The following is a 25917-nucleotide window of genomic DNA, read 5'->3' on the forward strand; positions in this document are numbered from 1 at the left end:
CAACGAGCACCATTCCACTCTACTTAACACACACACACACACTGTTGCCTGGAGCAGTAAAAGCAGACACACTACTACTGATGTTGCCTGGGTGAAGTAAAAGAGCAATCTCTGCGTTCGTGATTGAAGATCAATGGCGGGCTACAGCGGACCTCGAAGCTGCACTTGGACCGAATTCCCAGCTCATATTTCTAATAACTCTTCTGTGTTTACACAAGGCGCCGTGGTATCCAACTGTGATGTCACGCTGTTGACATGTCTGCTCATTGGATCTTATCGCTTTTGTATCGTCCCTTTGTTTGCAGCGTTTAATGGAAAAGGTGAAAAGTGAAACTGGGAAAGGATTTCTGTTTCCTCGTTTAGGACATCTTTTAAGTTTAAAGAAGTGCTGAATTAGCTTTTTCTTTTTTTCTTTTTTCTTTTTTTTTTTTATTCATTTCTTTACTCAATACTTTTCCGACTTTACATTTTGCCACTGCTTGGATTTAATATCAGTTATTTTATAATTTAGTTTTTATTTACCATGTTGCATGTGAAGTTAAACGTGAACTTTTGTAAGTGGTTGGTGGTGATGCTTGTGCTATTTTAGTCTGTATATTTCAAGTGCTGTTAAAAAAATTAAAAAAAAAATTAGAATTTCACAGCATGTTGTACTTGACCAGCTTGCCTTTGCTTGTCCAACAGTTTCTGGTGGAGCTCCACATAAAGCAACCCCTCTTAAACCTGTATTTCTGAGATCAAGGCTCATCCCAACACCAGGGAAAACCAGTGGACCACGTAAGATACACCACCTTTATTTTTCATTTGGAGTGGGTTATAATCCCGTTTAAGTCCTAAAGTTCCCTCCGCTACAAACTATGCTGTTTGACTTGTGTGATAAAGAGGCTTGATGAGTTCTTTTCATCTTAATTTGATTGTATTATCTCTGTCTTTGTTGAGACTGAACTTTAACCAAACCCATGAATTGGTTGTACTTTAAAACCACCTGAGATTGTCTGCATTCCTGCTTCATCATGGGACAAGTCAGCACCAGCCTGTTTCCTCACCTGGACCTTCTGCTTCTTACAGCTTTGAACGCAACATGTAAGCAAGCCGTTTCTGCAAGCAAAGGAGCATCGAGTTCTGCCGGCAGTCCTCTGAAAAGGACAAACTCGAGATCAGCTCAACCTGCTTCAGGTTTACCTGGTAAGAATTTTCATTTCACATTAAGCTCCCAAGATTTGATCAACTAAACATGCAGAGGGTCGCTTTGCATCAACCAAGAGCAGTTTTCCCCTCTTTAATCTGAAAAGAAGAAAAGAATTTACAGCTGAAACAAAACAAACAATCCTGCTCAAAGAAGTTGTTTTATCTCCTTTCTGTTTACGTTTAACAATTGATCTGTTTGGTCCTTTTTTATTTCTGGAACAAACTTTCTGCACTTCTGTAATAAACCAGCTGTGATCTGCAGCTGTTTCCTTCAACCCTAGAACTGCACCAAACCTAAATATCACAATAAAACTGCTAATGACAACATCTTCATTTCAAATAAACCTAAAACGTATCGCTAAAAAGATTTTACTCTGTCATGAGGCGCTTTTTCAGACATGTTAATTATAGAACTACATTACAATTAAAACACTTTGCATTTACACGTCAATGAATGTGACGTATGGAGTCATGCGACTAGTTAATCTCGAGGGCTCTTCTTGACCTCTCTCTACTGATGAGGACAGAAATAACAGAACCACTGGCAACTAAAATAGCTTCTCCAAAAGGCAAAATATTTGTAGCTCTATCCTCATCAAAGATTGTAGAGCTTATGCACAAAAAACCTGCAAATCACAATTGTACTTTGTTGAAATTTTAGAAATATGTTTTTATTGTTAAAGATAAGACTTAAAAGGAAAAGCAGCTCCAGTCTGTTTAAAACAAAAACCTGTTGTGCCTTGTTCATCAACTCTTCATAGTTCTGAATTATTTTGGCCTTTTTATGGCTTCGTTGCCGCCGCCTGGAGTCTAAAGTTTAGCAGCGATAATGCTGTTAAAAATATATTGGCCAAGATTTGATGTGAAAGGAAATGAATTATTGAAATAAATATGGTTTACAGTTCATTTTCACACAAAACTTTGTTTGCCAGGACAAACCTTGACCTGATCCACCTGCTTTCTGGTGGCGACACAGGGAGAGATTAAATTCTCATTGGCTGTAGTTTCTCTGTTAGCTCCTCCCACCTGCCCGCTCTCTTCCTCTGCATCCTGGCTGTGCTACAGAACCGCCATCACCAAGCTCAGAGATGCTGCAACTCTGCTCGTGTGTTTGCAAAAAACTGAAGCCTGGTTTTAACAAAGAGGATTAAAGGATTTTTTTCCTGTCTTGTTTTTTTTTTTTGGTTTTTTTTTTTTTATTTTTCCAATCACTTCCTTCATGCTGTGCCACAAACCCTCAGCCAGCCGTTGACCTTCTCTAGAGCTCACAGCTGGGAAATGGATTAAGAGCTGGGAGACCTGCCATGTTGAACTGGGTGTCCTCACTTTACTCAAAGCTGTCCGATTGGAGTGAGCGTTACTCCTGCCGTCCCTTTTTCTCATTCTTCTCTAATTCTTGCTGGATTAGCGCTCAGCTGAGCCGCTCCACGACCTGTGGCTCCTAGCCAATATGAAGACTCTACATCGCGACGCCAGGTTTTAGATTTTCACTCAGTTGTCTGAAAAGTGTTTTTTAGAGATGTTATGGTCTCCAAAGCTGTCCCTGTCAAACATCCATGTGCGTCTCACAGCCAAAGGTTTACTCCGAAACATCCAGCTGCTGTCGGGATGCAGGAAAAACACACTGGTTTTCCAAGCAGGTCAGTCATGCTGCTGCTGATGTTTGTTTTTTATAATATTACTGCATTTCTCAGTCCCTCTATGTAAATATCCCGAAGCCCTGTTTGCCTTTCAGGCAGATCTCTGCTGTTAGCGCTTTCTAAAAGCTATTTTTAGGGAAGTTCATTAATACATAGCAAAGATCAGCTTTCATTTCCCCACCATGTCCAGCTGAACTACTGAGTCTGGACGGAAGTGTTTTAGGACAGGATTACAAATTTAACAACCATTAAAACCTTTTTTTTTTCTTTTTTTTTAAGCTTCTTTACTCCTGTTTTACTTACATGCACCAAAGTTATTTTGGTTCTCAGACTCTTCAGTTGATCCATGGAGACTCTTTGTGATTGGTGAGCAGTAATGTGGGAATACAACACTTTCCTGCAGTTACACACTAAACATTTTTCCTTTCTCATGTAAAAACAAAGCAGATTTTTTTCTTGACAAATACTTTAAAACAATTATTTTTCTCACATCGATCAGTTAAAACACTGACAGTATGTGTAAGCACTTAGTCCAGATAAATGTCATCACTGTAGTCCCTTTTCTGAGTTTTTTTATGCTCTGTAATTGTTGCGACCGAGACGTTAAACAAGTGTCTGATTGTAGGAGGTCTCGTCACCAAACATGCTTCGCACTATGATGTGATATCTCCATGGTGCAACAAGGCACAATGCTGTCGAGTCTCTAAATCACTGTATTCAGTTTTATCTGCAGAAGTTCGACAAAAAGATTCTGGTTGTGGGTGGATGTCTGACATGAAAGAGAGCAGCATGTCATCCCTGCTGGATCTGCACTCTTTGGTGAAAATAGCCATAGGTCCACTGTTGCCATGGAAAGCAGCCCGACGAAGGGATGGTGTTATGTAAAGAGAAGATACCTTTTTATGTGTTTCCAGGGTAGAAATTTCAGCAAACAGTAAAGATTTATGAACGATATAAAGCCATAAAAACCATGTAGTTAAATATGGCTTTTCACCACACAGGTTTCTGCTTTAAAGAAAAAACACTTTTCTAAAAGAAATTCCTGATAGGACAAATAGCAGATTCTAATAGCCTGAAAATCTCACCATATATTTACGTCATCGCCAGTAACTCCCAGTGGAACCTCTTCCTCCTCCTCACTTTTTAAATAATTCAAACTGCTGGGGGAAGAAAATGATGTCCCCGGCGTCTCGGATGTTGACCCAAACATCTTCATGTAGATCTGTGAAAAATCAAACATTTTATTTAAAAAAAATATTTAAAAATCTTTCAATTGAAGCTCAAAAGTATAGATAGATGTAGTGTAATGTTAAAATATTACTCATGCAAGAAAAAAATCAAATGAAAAATGTTTAGTCAAAACAGTGAAGGTAAAACGTCTTCATCAGCTGGATGTTTATAATTACAGCTTTCTTGAGTCTGTCAGTAAGTTGTTTTTTTTTTTCTGTTTGCAGACATGTTTATGGTTTTGTCGGCGACATGACCACCAGAGGGCATCATCAGTTAAAAATAAAATCCATTTTCAATCTGAAACACATCAAAATGAGGAAACTGGTTTTCTAACTGTAGTGAACTGTAAACATGGTGCAAAAATTCAGCATTTCTAAATGTAAATGATGTTAAATATAAGGCACAGCTGCTCATAGCAGCATTTTCACAACACTGACTACAAGCAATGAAATCCTGTGTCTGTACCAATCTGCCTTCCACCGTCAGCTGTGTTTGGGTTAATCATGTATGTAGCATGTAGCGTGTGTGTGTGTGTGTGTGTGTGTGGGGGTGGGTGGGGGGGGTGGGGGTGGGTGGGCGGGCTGCAGGGCTGCATGCTGCACACACAGCATCAACTAGTAAACTAAGTGCAGACCGGTTTGTTTAAGCTGCCCGCAACAGAAATCATGAATAAGCAGCAACTCAGATCAGACCCGACATTCACGCTTCCCTGAGGTCACGTAGCCAAACCCCCCCCCCCCCAATTGGACGAGGAGAAAATGTCAATGAGGAAAACCGTATGTTTGCTGACATTTTATTGTTTCCAGAAATATCCCACAGAGCCCTCAGCAGCCAAGACAAACAACTGGATGGTAATGTGGTGATTTTAACCAGATTTCAGAACTAGTTTCACCTCATTTCCACATTAACATCCAAACTGGAGGAGAAAATGCTCCAGATGCTCCTGCACTTTACATTCCCCTGCTTTATCCATCAGCAGGCTGATGACGGACAAATGATCACGTTTACTTTAATGTAGTTTTCCAAGAGGTTCAATCAGTCGTGTTTTTTTTTTTTTTTTTTTTAAGAATCTAAAAGCTGGTTAAATAATTTAACGACTGAATCTGTTTCAAACAATCCTTGACAAACTTGGTGTGTCTTTACATAAAATCAGTTTTGTGACCGTTTTGTTTCTAAAGCATCAGTCGTTTATTTCAGTCTGAATAAGAATATACAGAATATTCACGCTAAGAACACACAATTTCCAAAGATGAATTTAATCCCATTTAAAATGTCTGCTTACCCTGAATGATGGAGAATATGTTCATATTAAAAAGTTAGGACATTCAGGTAATTACATATTAATAATAAACTTAGACAATGAATCAAATTAAATAATCCTACATTTGTTATTGCACATAACAGGCCTGATCATCAAGTCTGTGTTGTGTAGTAGTAGTAGTCAATTTATTTACAAAACAAAATTATTTCAACATAGAAACATTTAAGAGAAAAGACAATATCTGAATGAAAGTGTGTCAGAAGGAAGTAATTAAACTTATAGAATCTGCCCCGTCAATATAAAAACACATCTCCACATCTTACTGTCACACTGAGGCACTTTGTTACCATGGGAACTGCAATACTTACATGTTGCCTTCGGCCTTGATTTGGTTAGGAAGAGTAAACAAACATGTTTCTACATGTTGGCATTAATACCTCATCCTGACGTCACCACAAGCCTCTGCTTATAAAAGAAACCAGAGTAAATGTAGACGGATGATTATATCCAGCAGTCCCCGCTCTCCTCAGACTTTATGATGTTCTCAGGTGAATCTAAATTTAACTTGACTCTGGTCCAGGATTTGTGCAGCATGAACAACATGATGATAAATTCTCCATGGGCTGCGCCTGTCTGTAGTTTTATTAGAGAAAATTCACCTAGTTTTTACGTTAAGTGTTTGTTGTTGAGGGACAGATTCAGTCCCCTGGCAGTGCCGTAAATTCCTCTCATTAGGCTGGTATTTCTGATACGTCTCGCTCTCTTTACTGCTGTGCTGCAGACACTTCACTCCTCCTTCTGACAGGTACTTTAACTTACACCATGTTCATGAATAAGTACTTTTTCCTTCTGTTTACGTTCTGTGGAAGTAACTGTTACTACAGTCGGCATCTGTTTGTTTACTGAGACCACAGAATAATGTGCTGCTCTTCAGTAGGATTGACAGTACCTATCATATGTCGCTGACGTATTTATAAAGCTGGCGTAAATCAAAACTACACGAGCATGATCCTGCTATAATAAGCTGTCCTTGGTGACCAGCGCCTGGAGAACACTACATTGAATTAGGATATGGGAAAGTAATTGCATTGGAACAGCACTGGGAATCGTCCAGACGTCCAGGGCTCTGACTCGGGGATTTGTTTCATGTCTGCAGCTAACGGGACTCTGTTGGTCAGGTGATGCTGGCCATCTGCAGCGGTCATGGAGGGGAGTATGCTGATGATCAATGTTGTCACAACACTCAACTCCTGTTCTTTCACAGTGGACAAGAATAAAGCTAAGGCCAGCTCCCGCCAGCAGCCATCCCAACCTAACCAGAGTACCGGACCTCAGAATGTGGTCCCAGCAAGGGTCACGCAGGTGGAGGGAGTCCCGAACATCCAGCAGCTCCTGACAGCCAGTAACTGTAGATTTCAGGCGTTGGCCATCGTCTTACAGCAAACTTTGGCTGAGGTAAGAACATTTTTATTTTTCTTTATTTTATATCTGAACAGGACTTTTAAAGACTAATCTGGTAAATGAAGAGGAAATAATGGAGTCTGCTTGTCTTTCTCCATGTGGAAGCTCTGAAACACGACAATCTGTTTCATTCTGATGCTTTTGAAGGGATTTATGAGACTGATGGAGATCCCTGTATTCGCTCAGTTGGTGTTGTTTTGTTTTAATGTCACAATAAAACCAATATTACCTTGTTTTTATTCAGAAAGTATGACAATAAAGGTAATGTGAAGTATAAACACTGACGGTTTACGCTGTCGATGACGAGATCGCTCAAAGAAAAGCAGAAAATACATTTTAAAAAGCTGAAATCGATTCTTATGATAAAGAGACACCAATTTGATATGACTTTTAATAGAAAAACTGAACAATCTGAACTTTGTCAATATAAAACTGAAATATTTCAATAAGGTTACGGATATGTGCTCATAGTTAGAGAAGAATCGTCTATTAATCTCCGTAGTGACACGTTGGTCCATTTGTCTTGAAACTGTTGACTTAGATTACAGCTGCAAGTGTTGCAACAGATCCTCCGTGTTGACATAACGCAAAGCAAATGGCACGTCTATTTCCAGCCAGTAGCGGTGTGAGAGGTTGCACAGACAATCCTGGATGTTGTCCAACACCAAACATTCCTGCTGTTGCCAGAACAACTTCAGATACTCTGGATCGATGATGAATCTGTCTCTCTATCGTCGCAGTGCTTTTAGCTTGAGGTTTGCGATGCATCCGCTTTGATGCCCCGGTCAACCAGATATGTAGACCTCGATTTACCGTGTCCGACGTCTAACCTGCATCTCCTGTACTTGAGCCAACACCAGTCTGTAGGGATCAAACATTATATTAAAGATGCACGTCAGTATGCACGTGGTTTTACAAGAGTTTTGCTGTTGGTTCTTTTTACTTAAAGTGAAGAAACTTCAAGCCTCAAGGCTGATTGTCACCAAAATGCTTTCAGTTTCCCTCCATCCTGCTCCAACCATCAGCTGTCATTTATCTGTTGCAAAATTCTGATTTTTAATTGGTTTCACCTTCGTTTCTTTCCAGCACAAGACATGGAGTCTGAAAATAAGTCAATTAAATTAAATAGCAAATTAAATGAATTACGAAGTATGTTTAATTTATCTTGTTAGCCTGTTTTTTTAAAATAAAAGAATAGAAACGACAAGCTGCCAGTCTTACGGTTGGCTTCACAAATGTGCTTCCAAATAAATACATAAATAAAATAAATGAAGGAATTGTCCTGTCCGAACTCTGGTGGAGACCTTATCAACGCAGTATGCCACCTGTCAGCTCTGTGGAAGCACTGGTACAACTGATCATTTCATGTGTAGTGTTTTTGTGTTTGACAGTGGACCTTGAGTCTGATGATAATAAAGATCAATAATAATAATAAAAAGCACCTTTCTCTACTTTCAGGGTCTCCATCCAGATAAAAACAAGATACAAAATGCAATTAATCAAAGATAACCTATTTAAACCAATTAAAAAAAAAAAAAAAAAAAAATGGAATAAACATCAAGCCAAACACTATTTAGGTTCATATGTCATAGAGAGATATGAACAAATAAATAAACTAACCTTAACAGGTGAGTTATTAGCTGTGACTTTTTGGTTGGGACGTAGTGAGTTCTTTATCGTTGCTTAAGAAGTTTATTCTGTCCGACATTCAGTCACATTAAACTGTTGATAGATAAATTTATACTATTATGATGAACCGTTGTGTTTGTAAATAGTTTTAATGTGATTCTGTGAAGGCCTGATTGTTGCTGGATGCTCAGCAGGGAAACTAAGAATTAAAGATACTTCGGACTTTAACAATAAACAGCGACTTGTGAAGATTTAATGATCTTCTAGCTGCAGCAGAGCCGCATGTTGGTGCCATGCAGGCTTCCATAGTTTCTTCCTCCGTTTATAAAAACATCCCGATGATAAAGTCATAAGACCAGAGTATTACTATATGCAGAGGTTTTCTAAAGATAGACCCACATTCCCCAAGAGGGCCGTCTCTACTTGTGGTTTTGGCCTTTGTTTGTGTTTTTATAATAAGAATGTAGAGAAATTCCTGCAACATGCCAGTGTGAGGTCTGTTTGACTCAACATGAGGTTATGGAGAGAAAAATCAGCTTTCTGCTCTCCGTTTCCACAGAAACATTGAGGCTTCCAGTCGCAATACGCAGAAGTGTTGCTGCTGCTTGGTCAAAACATCTGTGCAGATGTTTCCAGGTGTTTCCTTGTGAAGTTTGTTGCTGCCAAGTTTTAAAAAGAAATCTCATGGTTACTTAAAGGTCTGATAGTAGTTCAGCAAGCTGCTGTTAAACTCTCTGCAGCAGGAAACTATGAAACCACCTGCATGGTTTCCCGTCGGCCTGCATGGCGTAGGCGCCAGGGTTCGACACCACATGGATCGCTGGTGTTGAGCGGCTTCATTTTATTCCAACGAGAATCCAACGAGCTTCAGTCTTTGGAAAATCCTTCAGTCACTGACAGGAACAATGAGAATGAGGATCATTTTATATTAGCTGAGTTTTTTGGGGGGGGGGAGATAAATTAGATTATGTGGTCGCGTTTTGGTCATTTAATGCCATTAAAACCAGTCTGGTTAGAATAATCTCATTTCTGACACTTTAACTTACTTCTGACGCCGCGTGTTATTACAACGATGTTACTCAGCAACGTTCTGCTGGAGACTTGAGCCGGCTTTTAATGAGGAGATCAAATTCACCTGACTGTCATCTGAACTTGTGCTTCAGTGAAAGCAAACAAGACAGCCAGACTGTTCTACGACGACGTTAAAACACACCGTCACAACTTTCACTGCTGCTACAAAGTCCATAAATTCTTTTGTTATATTTCTAAACCTGTTTATTCCAGGTTCATGTGTCACACATGGGATTTTCCATGTTGCATCACAGTTCATCTGCTTTTTATCGTCATGTTTGGGGTTAAATCAGTTTAAATGATTATTGTGACTTTATGTAACGTGACAGCTAGTATCCGAGGCACAGAGCGTGATCTTTAGTCACTCATGTTTTGAGTCACACCCTTCTGTTTGGACAACACGGTTGCAAAACACAACACACTCTCAAATATTAAAAACACACTTGTTCCTTTTGGCAGAAAAGCAGCTGCTGCAGCCTCCTCCCTCTGACTCAACTTTAACTATTTCATGCCCTGATTTATTTTTAAGCCTTCATCTGTCAGTGCATCTGGTTGAAGCTAAATCCTGCTCCGTGAGAGACGGTTATATAAACTGCATCCAGTCCCATAACAGTTATTTAATATCTGAAGCTACCGGTGTCGACTATCATGTATTTTAAGGGCACTTTGATATATAGCAGAATGGAATCTGCTGGTCACTGATCACGCCAAGAATGGGAGGCTGGACCCCGCCATGGTGGTGTGAGAATGTCCCAGCTGTTGACTTGATATGGTTATGAGCAGCAGCCACAAACAAAGCCAGGACTGTGAGCTGTTTCTTATCATCTGTTCGGATGGAGGGTGTAAGTGGTGGACCCGCTGGGCTGCACCTCCTCTTAAAGACCAAAACCTGCAACCTGTTTCATTTTAACACACACACTTCTGTAAAATATGATGTTTTTACTTTGCTCAGCCTGCCTCCTGTTGTTCATGGGACTTCCAGGAAACTGGAACTTGATCTGCAGCAATTGACCTTTGATCTCTTATCAGCCGTCATGTTACTCTAAACCTGCAGCATCATATTCATACACAGGAGATTCCTGCTCTTTTACAGGCTCATGTGCACCACCAGGATCAAGTTAAAATAACATTAACAGGTCTAGGCTGAGACGGCAGCCTGTACGTCATATTTTTACTAAACTTCTGATCAAACTGTTTGATCCCTTAACTACCATCTCTACGGTTTCATTGAGTAGATTTTATAGTAGATGCAAAAATAATTTTTTAACTATCAAATAAACCTGCTTGTATTGTCTCTACCGCTTGGTTTTAGTATGTGGTCCCAAACAAAGTGTTTTAGTGTTTAATAAGTGTTAACACTTTAACAAGTGGCTGAGATCATGTATAAATATGGATTCTTATGAGGGATAGTTAATGCTGCTCAGTCGCCATGACGACATAAATGCAATCGAATAAAATTTGTTGCTTTGGTTTTCATGTTCCGAGTTTGACTCGTAAAACTGATTTAGACTTCTGTTGAACTTTAGCTGAATGTTTTGGAGAAAACAACGCTGCTTTATAAAACCCTACAGGTTTTATAAAGTTTGATTTCTGTGATGCAGACGGAGCAGGAACAGGAACTGCTTCATGCAGTTTAGACTGTATGTGCAAACTGCTAATACCATGAAGGTAAATGTGTGTATTGTCCAACCTGAATTCTGATTTATTTTCCTCAACAAACTGAGAAAAAACTCCTGAAAGGGAAAAAGTGTTTTACTGTTCCTTTTAAAACATGCTAATAGCATGAAATGTATTATAAAATGTTCATAAAATGTTTACATAAAACCTGCCGATGAAATAAACTGGAATATTTTTCTTGTCATCGATCTTACGTTGACTGTAAATAATCTTCCTCAGAGAGAAGCTGGAAATGTGATCTGTCCCAGCATTATATCATCTAATGGAGAAACTGGGAAGGCTGGGAGGGGGGGGGCGGTGATAGTGAAGCCTCTTCATGCATCCCCTGGGTGGGTCATTGCACAGCACAAGTCTTTCTCCATCGGCTCTGAGCAATTTATCTGCCTGTTCCACTCAGGCTGCCTTCAGTTGTCTTAAAGTGGCCTCTCCTCCACGGTGGGGAGGCTGGTGCCGTGCACACGCTGCAGCCCGCCCACTTCCTGTTTTTTACATGGAATACGGTAACGCTCTCTGCAGTCAGTCAGCCTGACTCTTCATAGCCAGCGGAGCAGCTTTTTCAGTCCTGCCTCAGATGTAGTCGGAGCAGTCTGGCAGGAGGTGCGTTTGAAGGAGGTGCGTCCACATGGACGGCTGTTCATCCCGGAGAACTGGCTCTCCTTAACTCCTGGAGGCTACTCCGGGACCCGAGCCTCGGGCTGAGGCTGGACCATGGGCTGTTCTGGCAGCAAAGCCTGCCTGAGAGTTCCCTGCACTGCAGAGAGGGTAACTGGCTTCTACGTTGTTCTACTGAGCAGTGAGGAATAGATGCAGATCTGGAAAGCTTTTTGCTAATGTAAACGGATCACGCAGGTGATGTTTGACTTGTTTACCGACTTATTTCTGCATCATGGAGGCTGTGTCCTGTCATGTGTCCGGCTGTGGACGTGGATCCACACAGGAAGAGTTGTGCAGGTGACAAACTGGAGACTGAAAGCATCAGTTTGTGTTTCAGCAGCGCTGCAGCTGCAAAACAGACTCAAAGGATAATGAAGTCAGGGTGACACGAGTTTAGTGTCAAGTTTTCCTTTACTCCTCCACCCATCATCCCTCGCTCTCTGAGCTGCGTGCGCCAGTCCCACACAGCTGGGCCGAGATAACATGTTGTCGTAGCTTTGCAGGTGCTGCTCACCTGTTTGGGCCCGTTGTTGTTTTAGATATCACAGGGACACTGACGGGATCTGTTTGTCTCTGCAGCGTGATGAGGCCGCGAGGCAGTGCAGGGAGCTGTCCCAGGAGCTGGTCAGCCTTCGTGGAGAGCTGGGTAAGCCGGGAACCATTTACCATGTTTCATCACCAAGCTGCTGGATGAGGCGTTAATTCCCGAGGTCTTTTCCACAGGGATTCCTTCACTTCTTTCCCCGTTTTGTAATTACACTGCTATAAATCACATTTCCATGTGAGGAGTTTTTTTTCCTGTTGGTCTGTTTCCAAGTCGGCTCAACTCTGACCTCTGACCTCACACCAGAAGGTTCTCACCAGCCGACACCTTGGAAAGGCTTAATGACAAAAACTAATGTTTGATGTCTGGTCACTGACTACAGCCACACCAGCTTTCACCTCTCTCTCAGAAGGCCGTCGTGTTCTGGTCCCCCCCCCTCTGCCACGGCCTCGGGACTCCCACATGACTGCTCTTATACACTCGCCGCTGTTATATTTACGCTCCTAACACATTCTCTACTTCAGGCAGGCCGTGAGACCGACGCTGACCTCACTGAGACCTTGTTGTATTGTGTAGTAAAACATTTTTAATGTCTGGAGGTGGTGTTTGTACTTTTCTCCCCTCAGATTAAGTTTATTTCCTCCTCCAACCTCACACAGAAATATGTTATTTTTACTTTCATTTCATGTAACTTCCATTTCCCTTTTAATGCTTTAAAACCTCATGAAGTCAACTTCAGCTTCTGTTCCTGAGCTGCTGAGGTACATGCAGCGTTTGGCTCTTTGTGTTGGTTTGCATATCCAAAGCCTGATAGATTCTCCTTCTGTTGGCATCTGCTTGCTGCCATTAGTCCTGAATCCTCAAACTCGGCCTTTTCACTTATTTTCACTTGTTTTCATAAAGAAATGAGTTATTTAGATTTAAGACTGTTTCACATTCATGGTCAGAGTTTTACTTGTTGACCGTCTGATTAGCTGAGGTTGTTTTTATGTTTATGAGACCAAAGTTTAAAAGGAAAACCACGTCTTCAACATGTCTGTGGTCCTTTATGGGGGAATTCAGGTGTCCGAAGCCACATGAGCTGAAAAAGTCCAGATTAGTCTTCTAGTTCTGGTTTGTTAGAAAATGCTTTTTCATCTGGTTTATACAACAAAAATCACTAATGAAGCTAAAATCTTGTTTACGTTACCGAAGCCTGATAACTGCGACCCGTTTCTGTATCTCATCGTGTCTATAAATAACTGCTGTAGCCGGCCGGTGCAGTCAAGTGCAGGTGACTCCTCCCCCTGAAAGTCAGATTTTCCATCCACTTTTTACACGTTTTAAGAATGATTTCTTGAAGAACTTGTCAGGTTACTGAGACCAGCAGATTTACAGACAGTCATCCTCTGATCACAATGCACTCGTCCACCTGCAGAAAATTCTTCCTTCTGGGTTCTTTCCAGTCTGTTCCGTCCACTCGTCTGAGCGTCTGGAGAGAGAGAAGGAAGAGTCGCGTGTTGCTCTCCAGGATGCGCTGCAGAAACTGCAGGAGCAGCACCAGAAGGACCAGTCTGAGCTGGAGGAGAGGCTGCAGGCCTTCTACCAGGCAGAGTGGGACAAAGCTCGTCTCACCCACCAGGAGGAAGCTGACAAGTGCAAGACGCTTATGCAGCAGCAGGTCCATCCTGATGCTGTTACAGAACATTATATGCAAGATTTGTGCAAACCCAACAGAAGAAATGCACTTTTTCAGTTTTACAGTTGCTGTTTGAGATGACGCATCATTTTGACTTCTGGAGAATTATTTCATGTTTACATCTGCAGCGTTGATTGTTCAAAAATAACTAAACGTGTTTTTCTTTTTAAGATAGAAGAGCTGAAAGCCGGTCATGTAGCCACGAAGCTGGAATTAGAAAACAGCCACACAGAGCAGCTGCAGAGCGTTAAACGTCAGTACGAAGCCAAACTGGAAGGTGAGTCAACGTGGACGAAATGAAGAAAAAAGAATCTTTTGCTGCACAGTTGTTTTTAAAAACCTGTGAACTTTTCAGAGCTCAGAGAAGTCCACAAGCAGGACCTGCAGTCTTTGGACAAAACCTTAAAAGACGCCGAAGCCGATCTCTCTGTAAGTTCTTTTCTTTTAAAGAATTTTCCTTCAATGTCTGAAACGTTTCCTTCCACAAGCGGTTACGGCTTTAAACATGCAGCTCATCGTTTCAGTTTCCTTTTAGGAGCTGCTTGTTAGGACGTCTCTACGTGTGTTTTGGATGTTTATCTGTTGTGCTCCTGCAGATGTTTCCCAGTGTGGTTTTATATTAGAGATGTGATGAAATGTTTTCGTCCCGATTCAATTACGATTTTTTTTTTGTGCCGATTCGATTTAAATTATGATTCCCATAATTCCTGGATATTGATGATTTTTGTGGATTAAAAATAAAAGAAAAAATGTACAAAACTTTTTCTGCTCATCATTTTTCTTGATTTCAATCAGGAAAAAAACAACCCAGAAGCCAGACTATCATTCTGCTGTTATAATGCCCAAGAAGACAAGTTAAAAAAAATCAATAAAAAAGGAAAAAAACGACCATTTTTATAAGGGATTATTTGTATTTATTTGAAAAAAGAAACTTGATTTTTTTTTTTTTTTTTTTTTTAAACAAAAAATCTATTTTAAAATTGTAAAGCAAAAAATCCCGATCTTTGATTTTCCGATTCGATTTCCCAACCCCGATTTTATCTGCTGCAAATAAACTGAAGAGAAGTTGAGGAAAGCGTTTACTGACAGTTTGATGAAGCAGCGTCTGTTTGCTGTGTGAATCCACAGGGACCGATCCAGAAGCTGACGGAGGAGAATAATGCCCTGATTGAGAAGCTAGCAGCTGAGGAGAACAGGAAAAAAGAGCTGTCCCAAAATAGTCAGGTACTGGTGCGTCTTATTATAAAAGTTTATCTTCAGAAGCATCTCATGACTCCGGTGACGTTTGCCTCCAAGTATCAACGGTTGAAAACATGAAACCAGTGATTCCTTGAAAGTTGAGCAAAGAAGAAAAGTTTGTTTGAACATTTAACTATAAACTCTCGTTATGTGACAGAAAGTGAGTTAAAACGGACTGTAGATGCATTCAGATTCTAGTTTAGCCAGAGTGCAGCTTCGATCAGTGTTAAGTTCCCGCCACTCGCCGTCGTATCCTGGCACAGCGGCGTAATTAGCAGGTCGCTCGCTACTGCAGCATCAGAAACAACTTCCTGTCCTCCACCGGCCAGTCTGACGCATAAACATCCAGACTTTATTGTCCCTGTGAGTCCAGAGCTCCTGCTTTAAGCAAATCAATGGCGCCCCCTGTTGACCGTTTATATTAGACCTATAAAGCCTTTCACATGTTGGTAAACTTGACTTGATGCATTTATTCCCCCCCACAGAAAGACACACACACACTGTATCTGGAGCAGGAGCTGGAGAGTCTCAAAGTGGTGCTGGAGCTGAAGAACCAGCAGCTCCACCAGCAGGAGAAGAAGCTGATGGAGGTTGATAAACTGGTGAGATCTGGAGCTGATGGAGGAAATATTGACCCGCAACAAACAAGTCATTAAATCTGTTTTCTTTTTAACAGACGGAGAAAAATGTGAAGCTGGACGAGAGTCTGAAAAAGGTCCAGCAGGAGAACGAAGACCTGAAAGCCCGCATGGAAAGACACGCCACGCTGTCGAGGTACCAGACCAGTTTCCAGACTGGACTTACTGGAGTCCACGCAGTGCAAACTTTATTCCAGTATTCTCCCAAAACTTCTCCTTTTGACGCCGTTTCAGACAGAACGACTTGTACGTACAGAACCGGATTTACTAAACCGGCAAAGTGAAGCGCCGTCCACTCCAAAACCGCTAAAGTGTTTTATCCTACAGAAACCAGGTTCCAGACCTGTACCGTCTGTTCCTTCAGGACAGCGTAACCACACCGCTGGAGGACGTGACGTCGATGTGCGAACACGCCAAACACACAATAATGTCTGTGTTGTGGAGCTGCTTGTTTAGAGCTGTGTTCCGATTCCACCAACAGATGTGGAGAACAGGCCGTCAGATGAATATTAACCTACTGCAACATGCAGTGTGTCGGCACACAGCCGTAGTCTGTCTGCAGCAGTTTCATTAAAACACAAGTTAAAAACAGGAAATAAAATAAATAAATACAATGAAAATGGATAAAAGTCCGGATTAAAAAATCACTTGTTCAGAATTCAGAACCCTGATGGCAGAAGAAGGAAGAAGCCGGGTAACAGGAAGGCATCGTCACAAACTCATCGACCATCATATGATGGCGTTGCTGGGGGGGGGCGGTTTTTACCCGAGACTGAGTCATCTCAGACCTCGCTGTGACTCCAGTCGTGTTCTTCAGCCTCCTCCTGTCCATTAAAACGTTTCAGTAGATAAACAAAACAAAAAGCGCGCAGCTTCCTCGTTGACCTCCGACTCACTTTTAACGCCGAATGCAGAAAATGTTACCATGGTGACTGTTTCTAACTGTCCTGTGTCGATGCGCCGCAGACAGCTGTCCACAGAGCAGGCGATGCTGCAGGAGTCTCTTCAGAAGGAGTCCAAGGTGAACAAGCGCCTGTCCATGGAGAACGAGGAGCTGCTCTGGAAACTCCATAACGGAGACTTGAACAGTCCCCGTAAGCTGTCTCCCAGCGCGTCCTCGCCATCCCATTCCTTCAGCCTGCACTCCCCCCGCAGCTCCGGCCTCTTCTCCAGCCCCCCACTCTCCCCCAGATAACAACGCCCCCCCCCCCCCCCCCCCCCCCCCCCCCCCCCCAGATGTTATCCCTCTGGAACAGCAGCCATGTTCGCTTCACTTGGCGAAGCAGTCTGACTCTTTGCTCTTTCAGGATCAGAAAAACCGACTCGTTTCTGTACAAAGATGCAAAGTTTTGTTTTAAAAAAAAAAAAAGAAAAAAAAAAGTTGCACAGAAGCACTTCGTACGCAGGTCCACCGTTTGCCTTCGATGTGACGAATGGGAGGAAATCTCAGGACTTTGTGATGAAACATGAGTTTTATTTGTCAGAGGCTTCGCTGTCCTGATGCTCTGCGCGCGCACACACACACACACACACACACACACGGTACCTGCACGTGAAACGTTTGACTTCAGTAAAGATCAGGAAACGATGTTGCCTTTCACATGCAGGCGAACCTTCAGCACCAAATCTCACGTTCAGAACTTCCCTACCGTAGTTTTTAGAACTGGACTGCTGCTGAAAAACCGTTTCCAGCCCTTCATGTTTCTGTTTGACTGAGGGACCAGTCTTCTCCTGCATCACCGAAGCCTCCTGATGCAGCTCTTTGCACAGTTTTCCAGAAGCAGCTTCACGTCCAACACTGCATCTCTGAAGTGTCGACTGTTTTGTGTGGAATTGACGTTGACCCGGTGTAGAATATGCAATTGAATAAAGTCTTTTAATAAACTCGACATCGTGTGAAAATCAGATGTGTGTGTGTATTCGCTGGAGAAGATCTGCTCTTCACTTGATTTAAGTTTTATTGATGGAAATTCTCCCGGCAGGTTTTACTGAAGCACATTGAATGATTTTTTATTCCTGGACCTGCAGATCTCCTTCAGCCTGAACATTAGTTCCTCAGCCGGGCGACATCTCGCCTGTAAACCATGTTCAAGCATGTAAAGACGGAGCAGCTGCTGGTTTTATCCCTGAACCATCAGTGTGTGTTCTAAACGCAGCGTAACGGCAAACTGGGTCCAACAAAGCAGAGCTTTAAACGCAGTCTGTTCCTGTCAAACCGACAGGCCTGATACAAAATAATACAAACAGGTACGGATATTTCTGCACCTCTACTGCAGCACGCGATGCAGATGTTGTGTAGCAGTGGGACGACATGCAGCCTGTTCCACATCTGGGGGGTTTAAAACTGGATGTAGCAGTTCCTGAGTGACTCCACGCAGAGCTGATTTCAGCGTGAGAAATACAGTCTGTAAGTTTTATTAGCTGAAAGTTAAAGTTTTAAAGTATGTAAGTAGTTTGATTCAGCTTGCAGATCTTGGCTGCTTGGAAGTAGATTTATTTATTTTTACACTAAATAATCTTTTTTTTTAATTATATTTGGGCTTCGTCACTCTTATCAGAGCAGCAACGTTTCTCCATCTTCTATTGTCCAGTTCTGGTGAGTCTGTGTGAATTGTAGCCTCAGTTTCCTGTTCTTACTGACAGGAGGGAACCCGCTGTGGTCGTCTGCTGCAGACAACTGCTGCTCGCTGGACGTTTTCTCCTTTCTGAGGCCATTCTCTGCAAACCCACAGAGATGTTTGTATGTGTGTGAAAGTCCCAGTAGATCAGCAGCTTCTGAAATGCTCAGACCAGCGACCGTGCCGTGTTCATGGCTCAGTTTGAGACATCTTGACCACGTCTACATGACTAAATGCATCGAGTTTAAATCAGCTGGCTGCATTAGCCATAACAAGCTAACACTCATTAAACTAAGACATCTATTAAGTAATTCTTCTCTTTTTTTTTTTTTTTTTTTTTTTTTTTTTGCATTTAATGTTGCAAAGTATAGGTATTTATGCAGTCCGTGTGTGTTTACAGACTGTTTAGTGGGAAAAAGAGATGAGATGACATTCCAGAAAAGACCCCCAACAACATTAAAAGGAATGTTGCATTTACAATAAAATGCAACTGCAGGCGTCTACTCTAGTTCAGCTTTATGTAAGCAGGATATTTATGTCTCCTGACAGCAGGATGTGGCACTCATCATGCCGTGATGAATGTTTACGTGCACTTTTCCAAAGGGAATCCTCATTTCCCACAAGCAGATATAATCCTTTTTTTTCTTTTTTTTTTTTTTTTTAAAAAAAGCAGTTTTCCTTTTTCTTCTCCTTTAAAACTTTAAGTTGACTTCTGTTGCTTTTAAATGTCAAAAATGCAAAGCCAAAGCATTTGGATCACTTTTATTGTATTATTTTATATGTATACATGTGGTTTTCATCCAATCTGCAACAAATCCAACCTCGTCCCAGGCGCTGGGGCTATCTGGAGATGATGCTGGTGGTCACCATCGTCTCACCGTGCTGGTTCTTGGCTTTACAGACGTACTTTCCGAAGTCAATGGTCTCCAAGTCCTTCACGGTCATGACGCTCTGGGAGACCCGGGTGGTGTAGCCCATTCCTCTGTTAACCAGCCTCCAGGATGTTTGGATGTGAACGGGACGTTGATGCTAAACAAGAGAAGACACAGTTTACTACAGAAGTGGAATCAGGAGATATATATATATATATATATATATATATATATATATATATATATATATATATATTACGATGGATAGCAGCAGACATACTACATGGGTAGATTTATTGCCTATAAAGTACAAATTTGATCAGTTTTGGTTAAAGATTGGTTAAAGTGCAGTTCACACATATTAACATAAACCCACCATATCAGCAGTGGACTCGTCATAATGTGGGCTTGTTTATCAATTACAAGACTAGGATACCTTGCAGTCGATTAGTAAACTATAAATTCTCTGGATACCAAAGTATTCCAGAGCTAAAGCTTGGCTGAAAGGAATCATTTGGTTTATTCGCTGCAGTATGCAGTCAGTGTGTTCATATCCAGTTTCAGCTCTTTGATATAAAGCAAATGTTGGCTATCGGGAATGCGTATCATGAATGTAAGTGTCCCATCAAAAGGAGTCAGACACCACCAAGTCTTAAACATTGTGTGATTTAATTTTAAGACCTGATAAGGATCTGATCAGGTTTTCATTTTGTCTTTATACAATAAATATGGAACTGGAAGGCATGTAAGATATTTGTATCATGACGTTAGATAGCTTTAACTTATGTGCAAGGTGAGGGAATTAACTCCATGACTAACAGACTCAGTCGGACTCAGATGGGATCTCTATGCTGGGTTACTATAGAAACATTGTATAGCAACATGATAGCTCTATATACAAAGGACAGCTGTATTTATTCCATTTTTTAAACTTATATTTATCATTTAGTCTTTAGCACCACCATTAAATACCAGAACAAATGTTTTATTATGAAGACTGAGTGAGATGTCTACGACCATCTGTCCATGTCTAGCTTACCTGACCAGGAAAAGACCAGGTAAAGGTCACGTTCACTTCCGGTTCCCCCAGTACAGTGCAGGACACGTTAACGTCATCACCTCCTCTCACTGAATCTGGAGAAGCTTCAAGACTCACAAATGGAGGTCCACTGGGTACTGTGAACACAGCAAAGTGAAAAATATTTTACTTAAATCCTGTGTGCTTGCTCTACAATACTATACCATACCATATCGTACCCTATTGTATCATACCATACTATACTACACCATACTGTACCATACCATGCTATAGCATAGCATACCATAGTACAGCTTAATAAAACATACCATGCCGTAGCATACCATACTATACCATACTGTACCTTACTATATCTTACTGTACCATATCGTACCATACTATACCATACGGTACCATACAATATCATAGGATACCATACTATACCATACCATACCGTACCATACAATAACATAGGATACCATACTATACCATACCATACCGTACCATACAATAACATAGGATACCATACTATACCATACCGTACCATACAATAACATAGGATACCATACTATACCATACCATACCGTACCATACAATATCATAGGATACCATACTATACCATACCATACCGTACCATACAATAACATGGGATACCATACCATACCGTACCATACAATAACATAGGATACCATACTATACCATGCCATAGCATAGCACATCACATAACATACTATACCCTTGCATATCAATACCATACTATACCATACCGTACCTTACTATACTTTACTATACCATTCCGTATCATACTATACCATACCATAACATACATACATAGCAGAGCATATCATGACATAACACACTATACCATAGCATATTGATACCACACCACAACACTGATGAAACAAAATGCTGTGCATCAAAAACAAAGTGTAACACAAGACATAAACAAGACAATAAAATGCAACTAATACAACTGCATGTGCCACTGGGTCCAAACACAATTACTTCTGGGTTTTTTTTTATCATTAAATTTGAAGAAATTTAGGGTCATCTGAACTTCAACGTAACCTGACATGAACCAAGAAGTAGTTTAAATTATTTGGTTTCCTTCCACTTAACATATATCTGGCAATCGATAGCATAAGAGTGGAAGGAAATATCATGCTAAATATAGCCAGAAAAGCAGGGACTCTGAAACTGATCCCTGCGGGATCCCAAAAGGCAAAAGGATTCAGAACCAGCAGCATTTACCCCAATACAATAGTTCTACATTCTAGGCAAGACCATTTAAACCCACAAGATGCTCTGAAAAAATGTAACAATGTTGTGTATCAACAGCAGCAGTCAACAGTGGTGTAGTGGTCCCTTGAGAAGTGGGTATACTCAGGGAGGAAGAGTTATGAAATGACTAAACCAGTACTAGCAAACAGACTAGTGAGAGGCAGGTTCATAGACATATATAAATGTATCTTTATGTCTATGTTCAGGCTAAAGTTACTGCAGCTGATGGCTAACTGCACCAGTGTAGCATATATGTAACCTTAGCTGAGCTGCTGGGAGACATAGGTTCATGTGTGAGGATGTTGGTAATTGTAAAAGCAGCATTACAGTGGGATTAGAAGTGGGTATACTCTGTATACCCCCGTATGCCCTGGACTACACCACAGGCAGTCAAGTTAAGGAGGACTAGACCACATAGTAACCAGAATCTGATGCCAGAAAGACTCAGTATAAATACTGCCTCTGTGCAATGAAGACTCTTCCTCTGACATGTTGTGCTTGTCCAGAAAATTCTTCAAGCCCATAGTACCTTCTGAGGAGTCATTTTACTGGCAAACTGCGTGTTTAGTAGCATTTAAACAGTTAAACATCATCATTTAAAATGCTCATTCTTCTCCATCAGACAGTCAAACTCGCCCCTGCAGCTTGACTATATCGCACCTAAAACACACACTTTTTCTATTTTATAAATCCAACTTTGATTCCCCTCCACTCATCTGAAAAAGACGGGCTGGTTCCATTTCGCCTGGCGAGAGTCCCTGTAAACCACACTCAGCAGAGGCTTTTGACATTTTTAAAATACTGTCACATCCTGGAAGCTGATAAAGCAAAGTGACTAGCACTTGATTCATGACTCTGAAATGCCTCTCATAGCGGCTCTTCCCACTTTAGTCAGCTGGCAGTATAAACCGTTGACAGGAACGGGCGATCCTGCACAAATTACTTCAAGCAGCGGGAGCTGGTTTGTGACAATGCTGCAGTTTTGTGTGATCGCTTTTGTTCTCACCTTCCACATAAAGGAGCTGGTACTTGGTGGAGATCTGAGGGGTACCTTTGGAAATAGCCTTGCAGTAGAAGACCCCCTGAAGCTCTGGCCCAGGTTGTTGCAGGACAAAACCCTTGGTAGGGTCAAAGGTCAACACAGTCCCGTTTCCTGTAATTTCCTCTGCAGGTACCTCTCTGTGCAGGGATGCCTTGACCTGGGGGTCAGTCACACGGCAGGGCACAACAGCAGGCTTGTCTGGACGCAGGTACACGATCTCAAAGTGGATGGCAGATGGGACGAAGAGATTATCCTTATCTGGTTGGAAAAAAAGAGGAGAGCTGACAAATAGATTTTTTTGGGGAACGAATGAGCAGTTTCCATCAGCTACACTGTGTACTTTTAGGACAACCTTAGACCTCTTCCAGCTTGCATCGTGTGTCAGAAACTGCACTACTTCTCTCAATAAGATAATGTGGATTTTAAGCTTATGGTATTAATCATGACTGAGCCAAGTAGGTTAAATTTCTCATTTTCATTTATACTAAACTTCAGCTGTTATCCAAGCAGCTACCTCTGATGGTTAAAAGTAAAGCCAATGCAGAAAATGCCACTAATTATGGTTAATTTTGAGATTAAATTACCTCTAAATGGAGGAGTTTGAAAAAAACTTAACTCCCCTCACAATTGTGATGAAGGTAAATCTGACCTACTACACCTAAAATGTTTTTGTACAGGCTTTAGATCAATAGATGTCAATCATACACTTCTCATGTTTATTTCTGCTGTGAAGTTGACCTTTTTAACCTGGGATTTTAGGAAAATTAGCTCTGTTTTGGAGCCCCTTATGGATGAGGGGTGAACTGCAACTTTTTAGCACTTCCACATGGGCTTCACATTTCACTGCCGGGGGTCGATGCTTGGTTGAGAATTTATTTAATCTCAAAATTCTGCATAATTAGGGGCGTGTCCTTTTGATTGACAGCTACCCGATATCCCACTGCACAACCGTGGCTTTTAACCAGCTAACAGCGTGATTTGGCTTCAGCCTGTCAACCTCAGTTAGCTGGTTAGCTCTCGTTAGCTCCTGTTAGGACTAGGTTAGCTCTTAGCTACAGACAGGTCGGAGATCACTAGATATTAATCATCCACCTCCATTTTTGCCATTTTTGCATTTTCTGGTAGAGACGAAACATGTGACACTGCCAAGATGGCGACGGCGGAAATCGCTCAATGAACTTCAGTTCTTCAGAAACCTACGGCTGACGTCATGGAGGCGCCGTCCATCTTTTATACAAGGTCTACAGTTTTATCCTATTTTTAAAATCCCTAAGCCTTGCCCGTCTTGCTTTAAATTAAGATGCAGATGCATTACAGAAAAGCTGGCTAGCTACTGCACGCTTCATTCCAACTAAATGTCCGACCAGAAGAAAAACCTTCTTGTGCTGTGAATATCTGGTGCTGTGTGGGAGATTTGGGTATCAACATTTTTTTGCCTTTCCTGCAATGACAAGTCCATATGTCCTCTGAGGAAAGTTCCGTAGCATCTTAAGCTGAATCTCAATAACACTGTCATATCATGGCTTTTAAAAGTGAGCTAACTCAGCATTCCGCTAACACTGATGCTAACTGAGAGTTTTACATCCAGACTGCTCTTCCATCAGACTCCAACCAGCAGGTGGACTCATGTCTTTCCTCTGGAGCGATCCCTTTCCTGCTTTCTCTTTCTGGCCTCGTCAGACAACGTTTTCACCTTCTTACTTTATTCAGACATGACAAACTTTGGTTTGAAGTGGAGGAAAAAGTAGCGCATAGCAGAGCTTCTGTGTTTACGGGGGAGGGGGGCGTAAAGCAAAGCGTTTCAGGTCACATGATCTCATGAGAACCTGATCAGTTCCTGCAAACTTGCTCAATTTATTTGTTCCACTTTGATAAGAATGTCATGTCTGTACGGTATTGTTTTTATTTCACCTGTGAAATAGATGTATGAGTTATAAGTGCGATCCTGGTCCTTGTGGCACTCGGTACCATCACACACAATCACCCAGCAGCTGTAGGACCCAGTGTCTGCGGCAGTCGGCGAGCTCAGGATCAGCTGACTGTACTTGTCGCTTTGCTTGATGCTGCAGATGAGAAACGATCAGACTTACATCCTCCAACTTTCTCTGACAAACAGAAAACTTTGCTTCGCAGCACCTGAGACGAGAGTCATTAAAGGTGTTCAGGTAGGTTGGATAGGACCACCCAATGCTGGTTCCTTTGCAGCGCAGCTCCAGGTTCTTCCCCGGGGTCAGGGTTGTGGTGTGCCCCAGCCGAAGGAAGCGACCTTTATCCAGCACCTGGGTCAGCAGGGACTGGCTTTTCCCTTTTCTGTCTGTTGCATCCGGCTGACGAGTCCTCACCCGCTTCCAACCTGTCCGGGTTTTGGCGTCTCTTATGTCTTTTTTTTGCTTGACTGCTTGGCTGGCACCTGCATACACAGAGAAAGTGGAGGGGGGGGGGGTCATCCAGCTGTGAAAACAGTAGAACAGGAAGTGTAAAATCCTGGTATGAACTGTCCATGATCCAGCCTCTCCTTCAGCTCTGCTTCTCTCACATAATCTGCATGCCATGTCACTTTTCAGCGTTTTCTTTCACCCTTCACTGCAGCATGAAAAAGAAGTAAAAGAAAATCCAGCAGCGAAGGCCTGGTAATTAGAAACACATGTTGCATTCCTTCACATCCAGCTGGTTGAGCAGACCTGCAGAAACACTGAAAACTTCACTAATATGCAGCTTTGTATGAAATAAAGCAGTTTTCTGATAAACACAACGTTTATCTTTGCAGCTTGTCGATGTACCTCCTTTTTACGGCCATCACTCACGCTGGTTCCCCTCCAGCAGTCATTTATACAGCCTCGCATTATCACATCCGTCCCCTTCTTCCAGCTTCCAGCTCACGTTATCCTGATGATGTTAGCAGGAATATTTCTCCTCTGGCAGCTCAAACCAGATGGATGATTTTACTCACCGTGTTGGAGCTCCACACAGAGCAACACCAGGCAAATCACAAGCCACCCCTTCATCATCGGAGGGGTGCAAACCCTGCAGGGCCCCAGAGATGCAGAAGGTCTGAGAGGTTCTGAGGAAAAGGTGATCAGGCTTGGAGCTCACTGGACCCGTGCAGGCTCCAGCTTCCCTCTTTAGATTCGCAGCTCCATCCTCCTCACAGCCTCGAACGTAGAAGGAAAATAACT

At 41.9% G+C, this 25917-nt stretch overlaps 2 protein-coding genes across 3 annotated transcripts; one reads left to right on the forward strand and one right to left on the reverse strand.

The window, feature by feature from the left end:
- The first annotated feature begins 2355 nt into the window (after nt 1-2355).
- mtus1a (microtubule associated tumor suppressor 1a) lies at nt 2356-17799 on the forward strand. Of its 2 annotated transcripts, XM_079250264.1 has the most exons (10): nt 2356-2828; nt 6584-6774; nt 12391-12457; nt 13801-14015; nt 14205-14310; nt 14389-14462; nt 15162-15257; nt 15758-15874; nt 15949-16046; nt 16877-17799. In XM_079250264.1, the coding sequence occupies exons 1-10, from the start codon at nt 2708-2710 to the stop codon at nt 17103-17105; spliced, it is 1314 nt and encodes a 437-aa protein (XP_079106390.1). In that variant the 5' UTR covers nt 2356-2707; the 3' UTR covers nt 17106-17799. The 2 variants fall into 2 exon arrangements, with proteins under 2 accessions (XP_079106390.1, XP_079106391.1); XM_079250265.1 differs by lacking the exons at nt 2356-2828; nt 6584-6774 and adding an exon at nt 11708-11919.
- Nucleotides 17800-19274: 1475 nt separating this feature from the next.
- Nucleotides 19275-25917, reverse strand: pdgfrl (platelet-derived growth factor receptor-like). The gene is made up of 6 exons (XM_079250320.1): nt 25692-25917; nt 24878-25151; nt 24653-24804; nt 22706-22999; nt 20440-20576; nt 19275-19557 (listed from the first exon to the last, which is right to left on the reverse strand). Exons 1-6 carry the CDS (start codon nt 25747-25749, stop codon nt 19369-19371), a joined length of 1104 nt encoding a protein of 367 aa, XP_079106446.1. The 5' UTR covers nt 25750-25917; the 3' UTR covers nt 19275-19368.

This window comes from Telmatherina bonti, assembly GCF_933228915.1.
Source record: "Telmatherina bonti genome assembly, chromosome: 12".
Classification (NCBI taxonomy): domain Eukaryota; kingdom Metazoa; phylum Chordata; class Actinopteri; order Atheriniformes; family Telmatherinidae; genus Telmatherina; species Telmatherina bonti.

Coding starts and splice junctions, on each gene's coding strand:
- mtus1a (XM_079250264.1), top strand. CDS start 2,708: ATGTTATGGTCTCCAAAGCTGTCCCTGTCAAACATCCATGTGCGTCTC. Junction 12,458..13,800: donor CAGCCTTCGTGGAGAGCTGG/GTAAGCCGGGAA, acceptor GGTTCTTTCCAG/TCTGTTCCGTCCACTCGTCT. Junction 14,463..15,161: donor ACGCCGAAGCCGATCTCTCT/GTAAGTTCTTTT, acceptor GTGAATCCACAG/GGACCGATCCAGAAGCTGAC.
- pdgfrl (XM_079250320.1), bottom strand. CDS start 25,749: ATGATGAAGGGGTGGCTTGTGATTTGCCTGGTGTTGCTCTGTGTGGAG. Junction 25,152..25,691: donor CTGTGTGGAGCTCCAACACG/GTGAGTAAAATC, acceptor CTGTGTATGCAG/GTGCCAGCCAAGCAGTCAAG. Junction 20,577..22,705: donor CCAGCTCCTTTATGTGGAAG/GTGAGAACAAAA, acceptor CTGTGTTCACAG/TACCCAGTGGACCTCCATTT.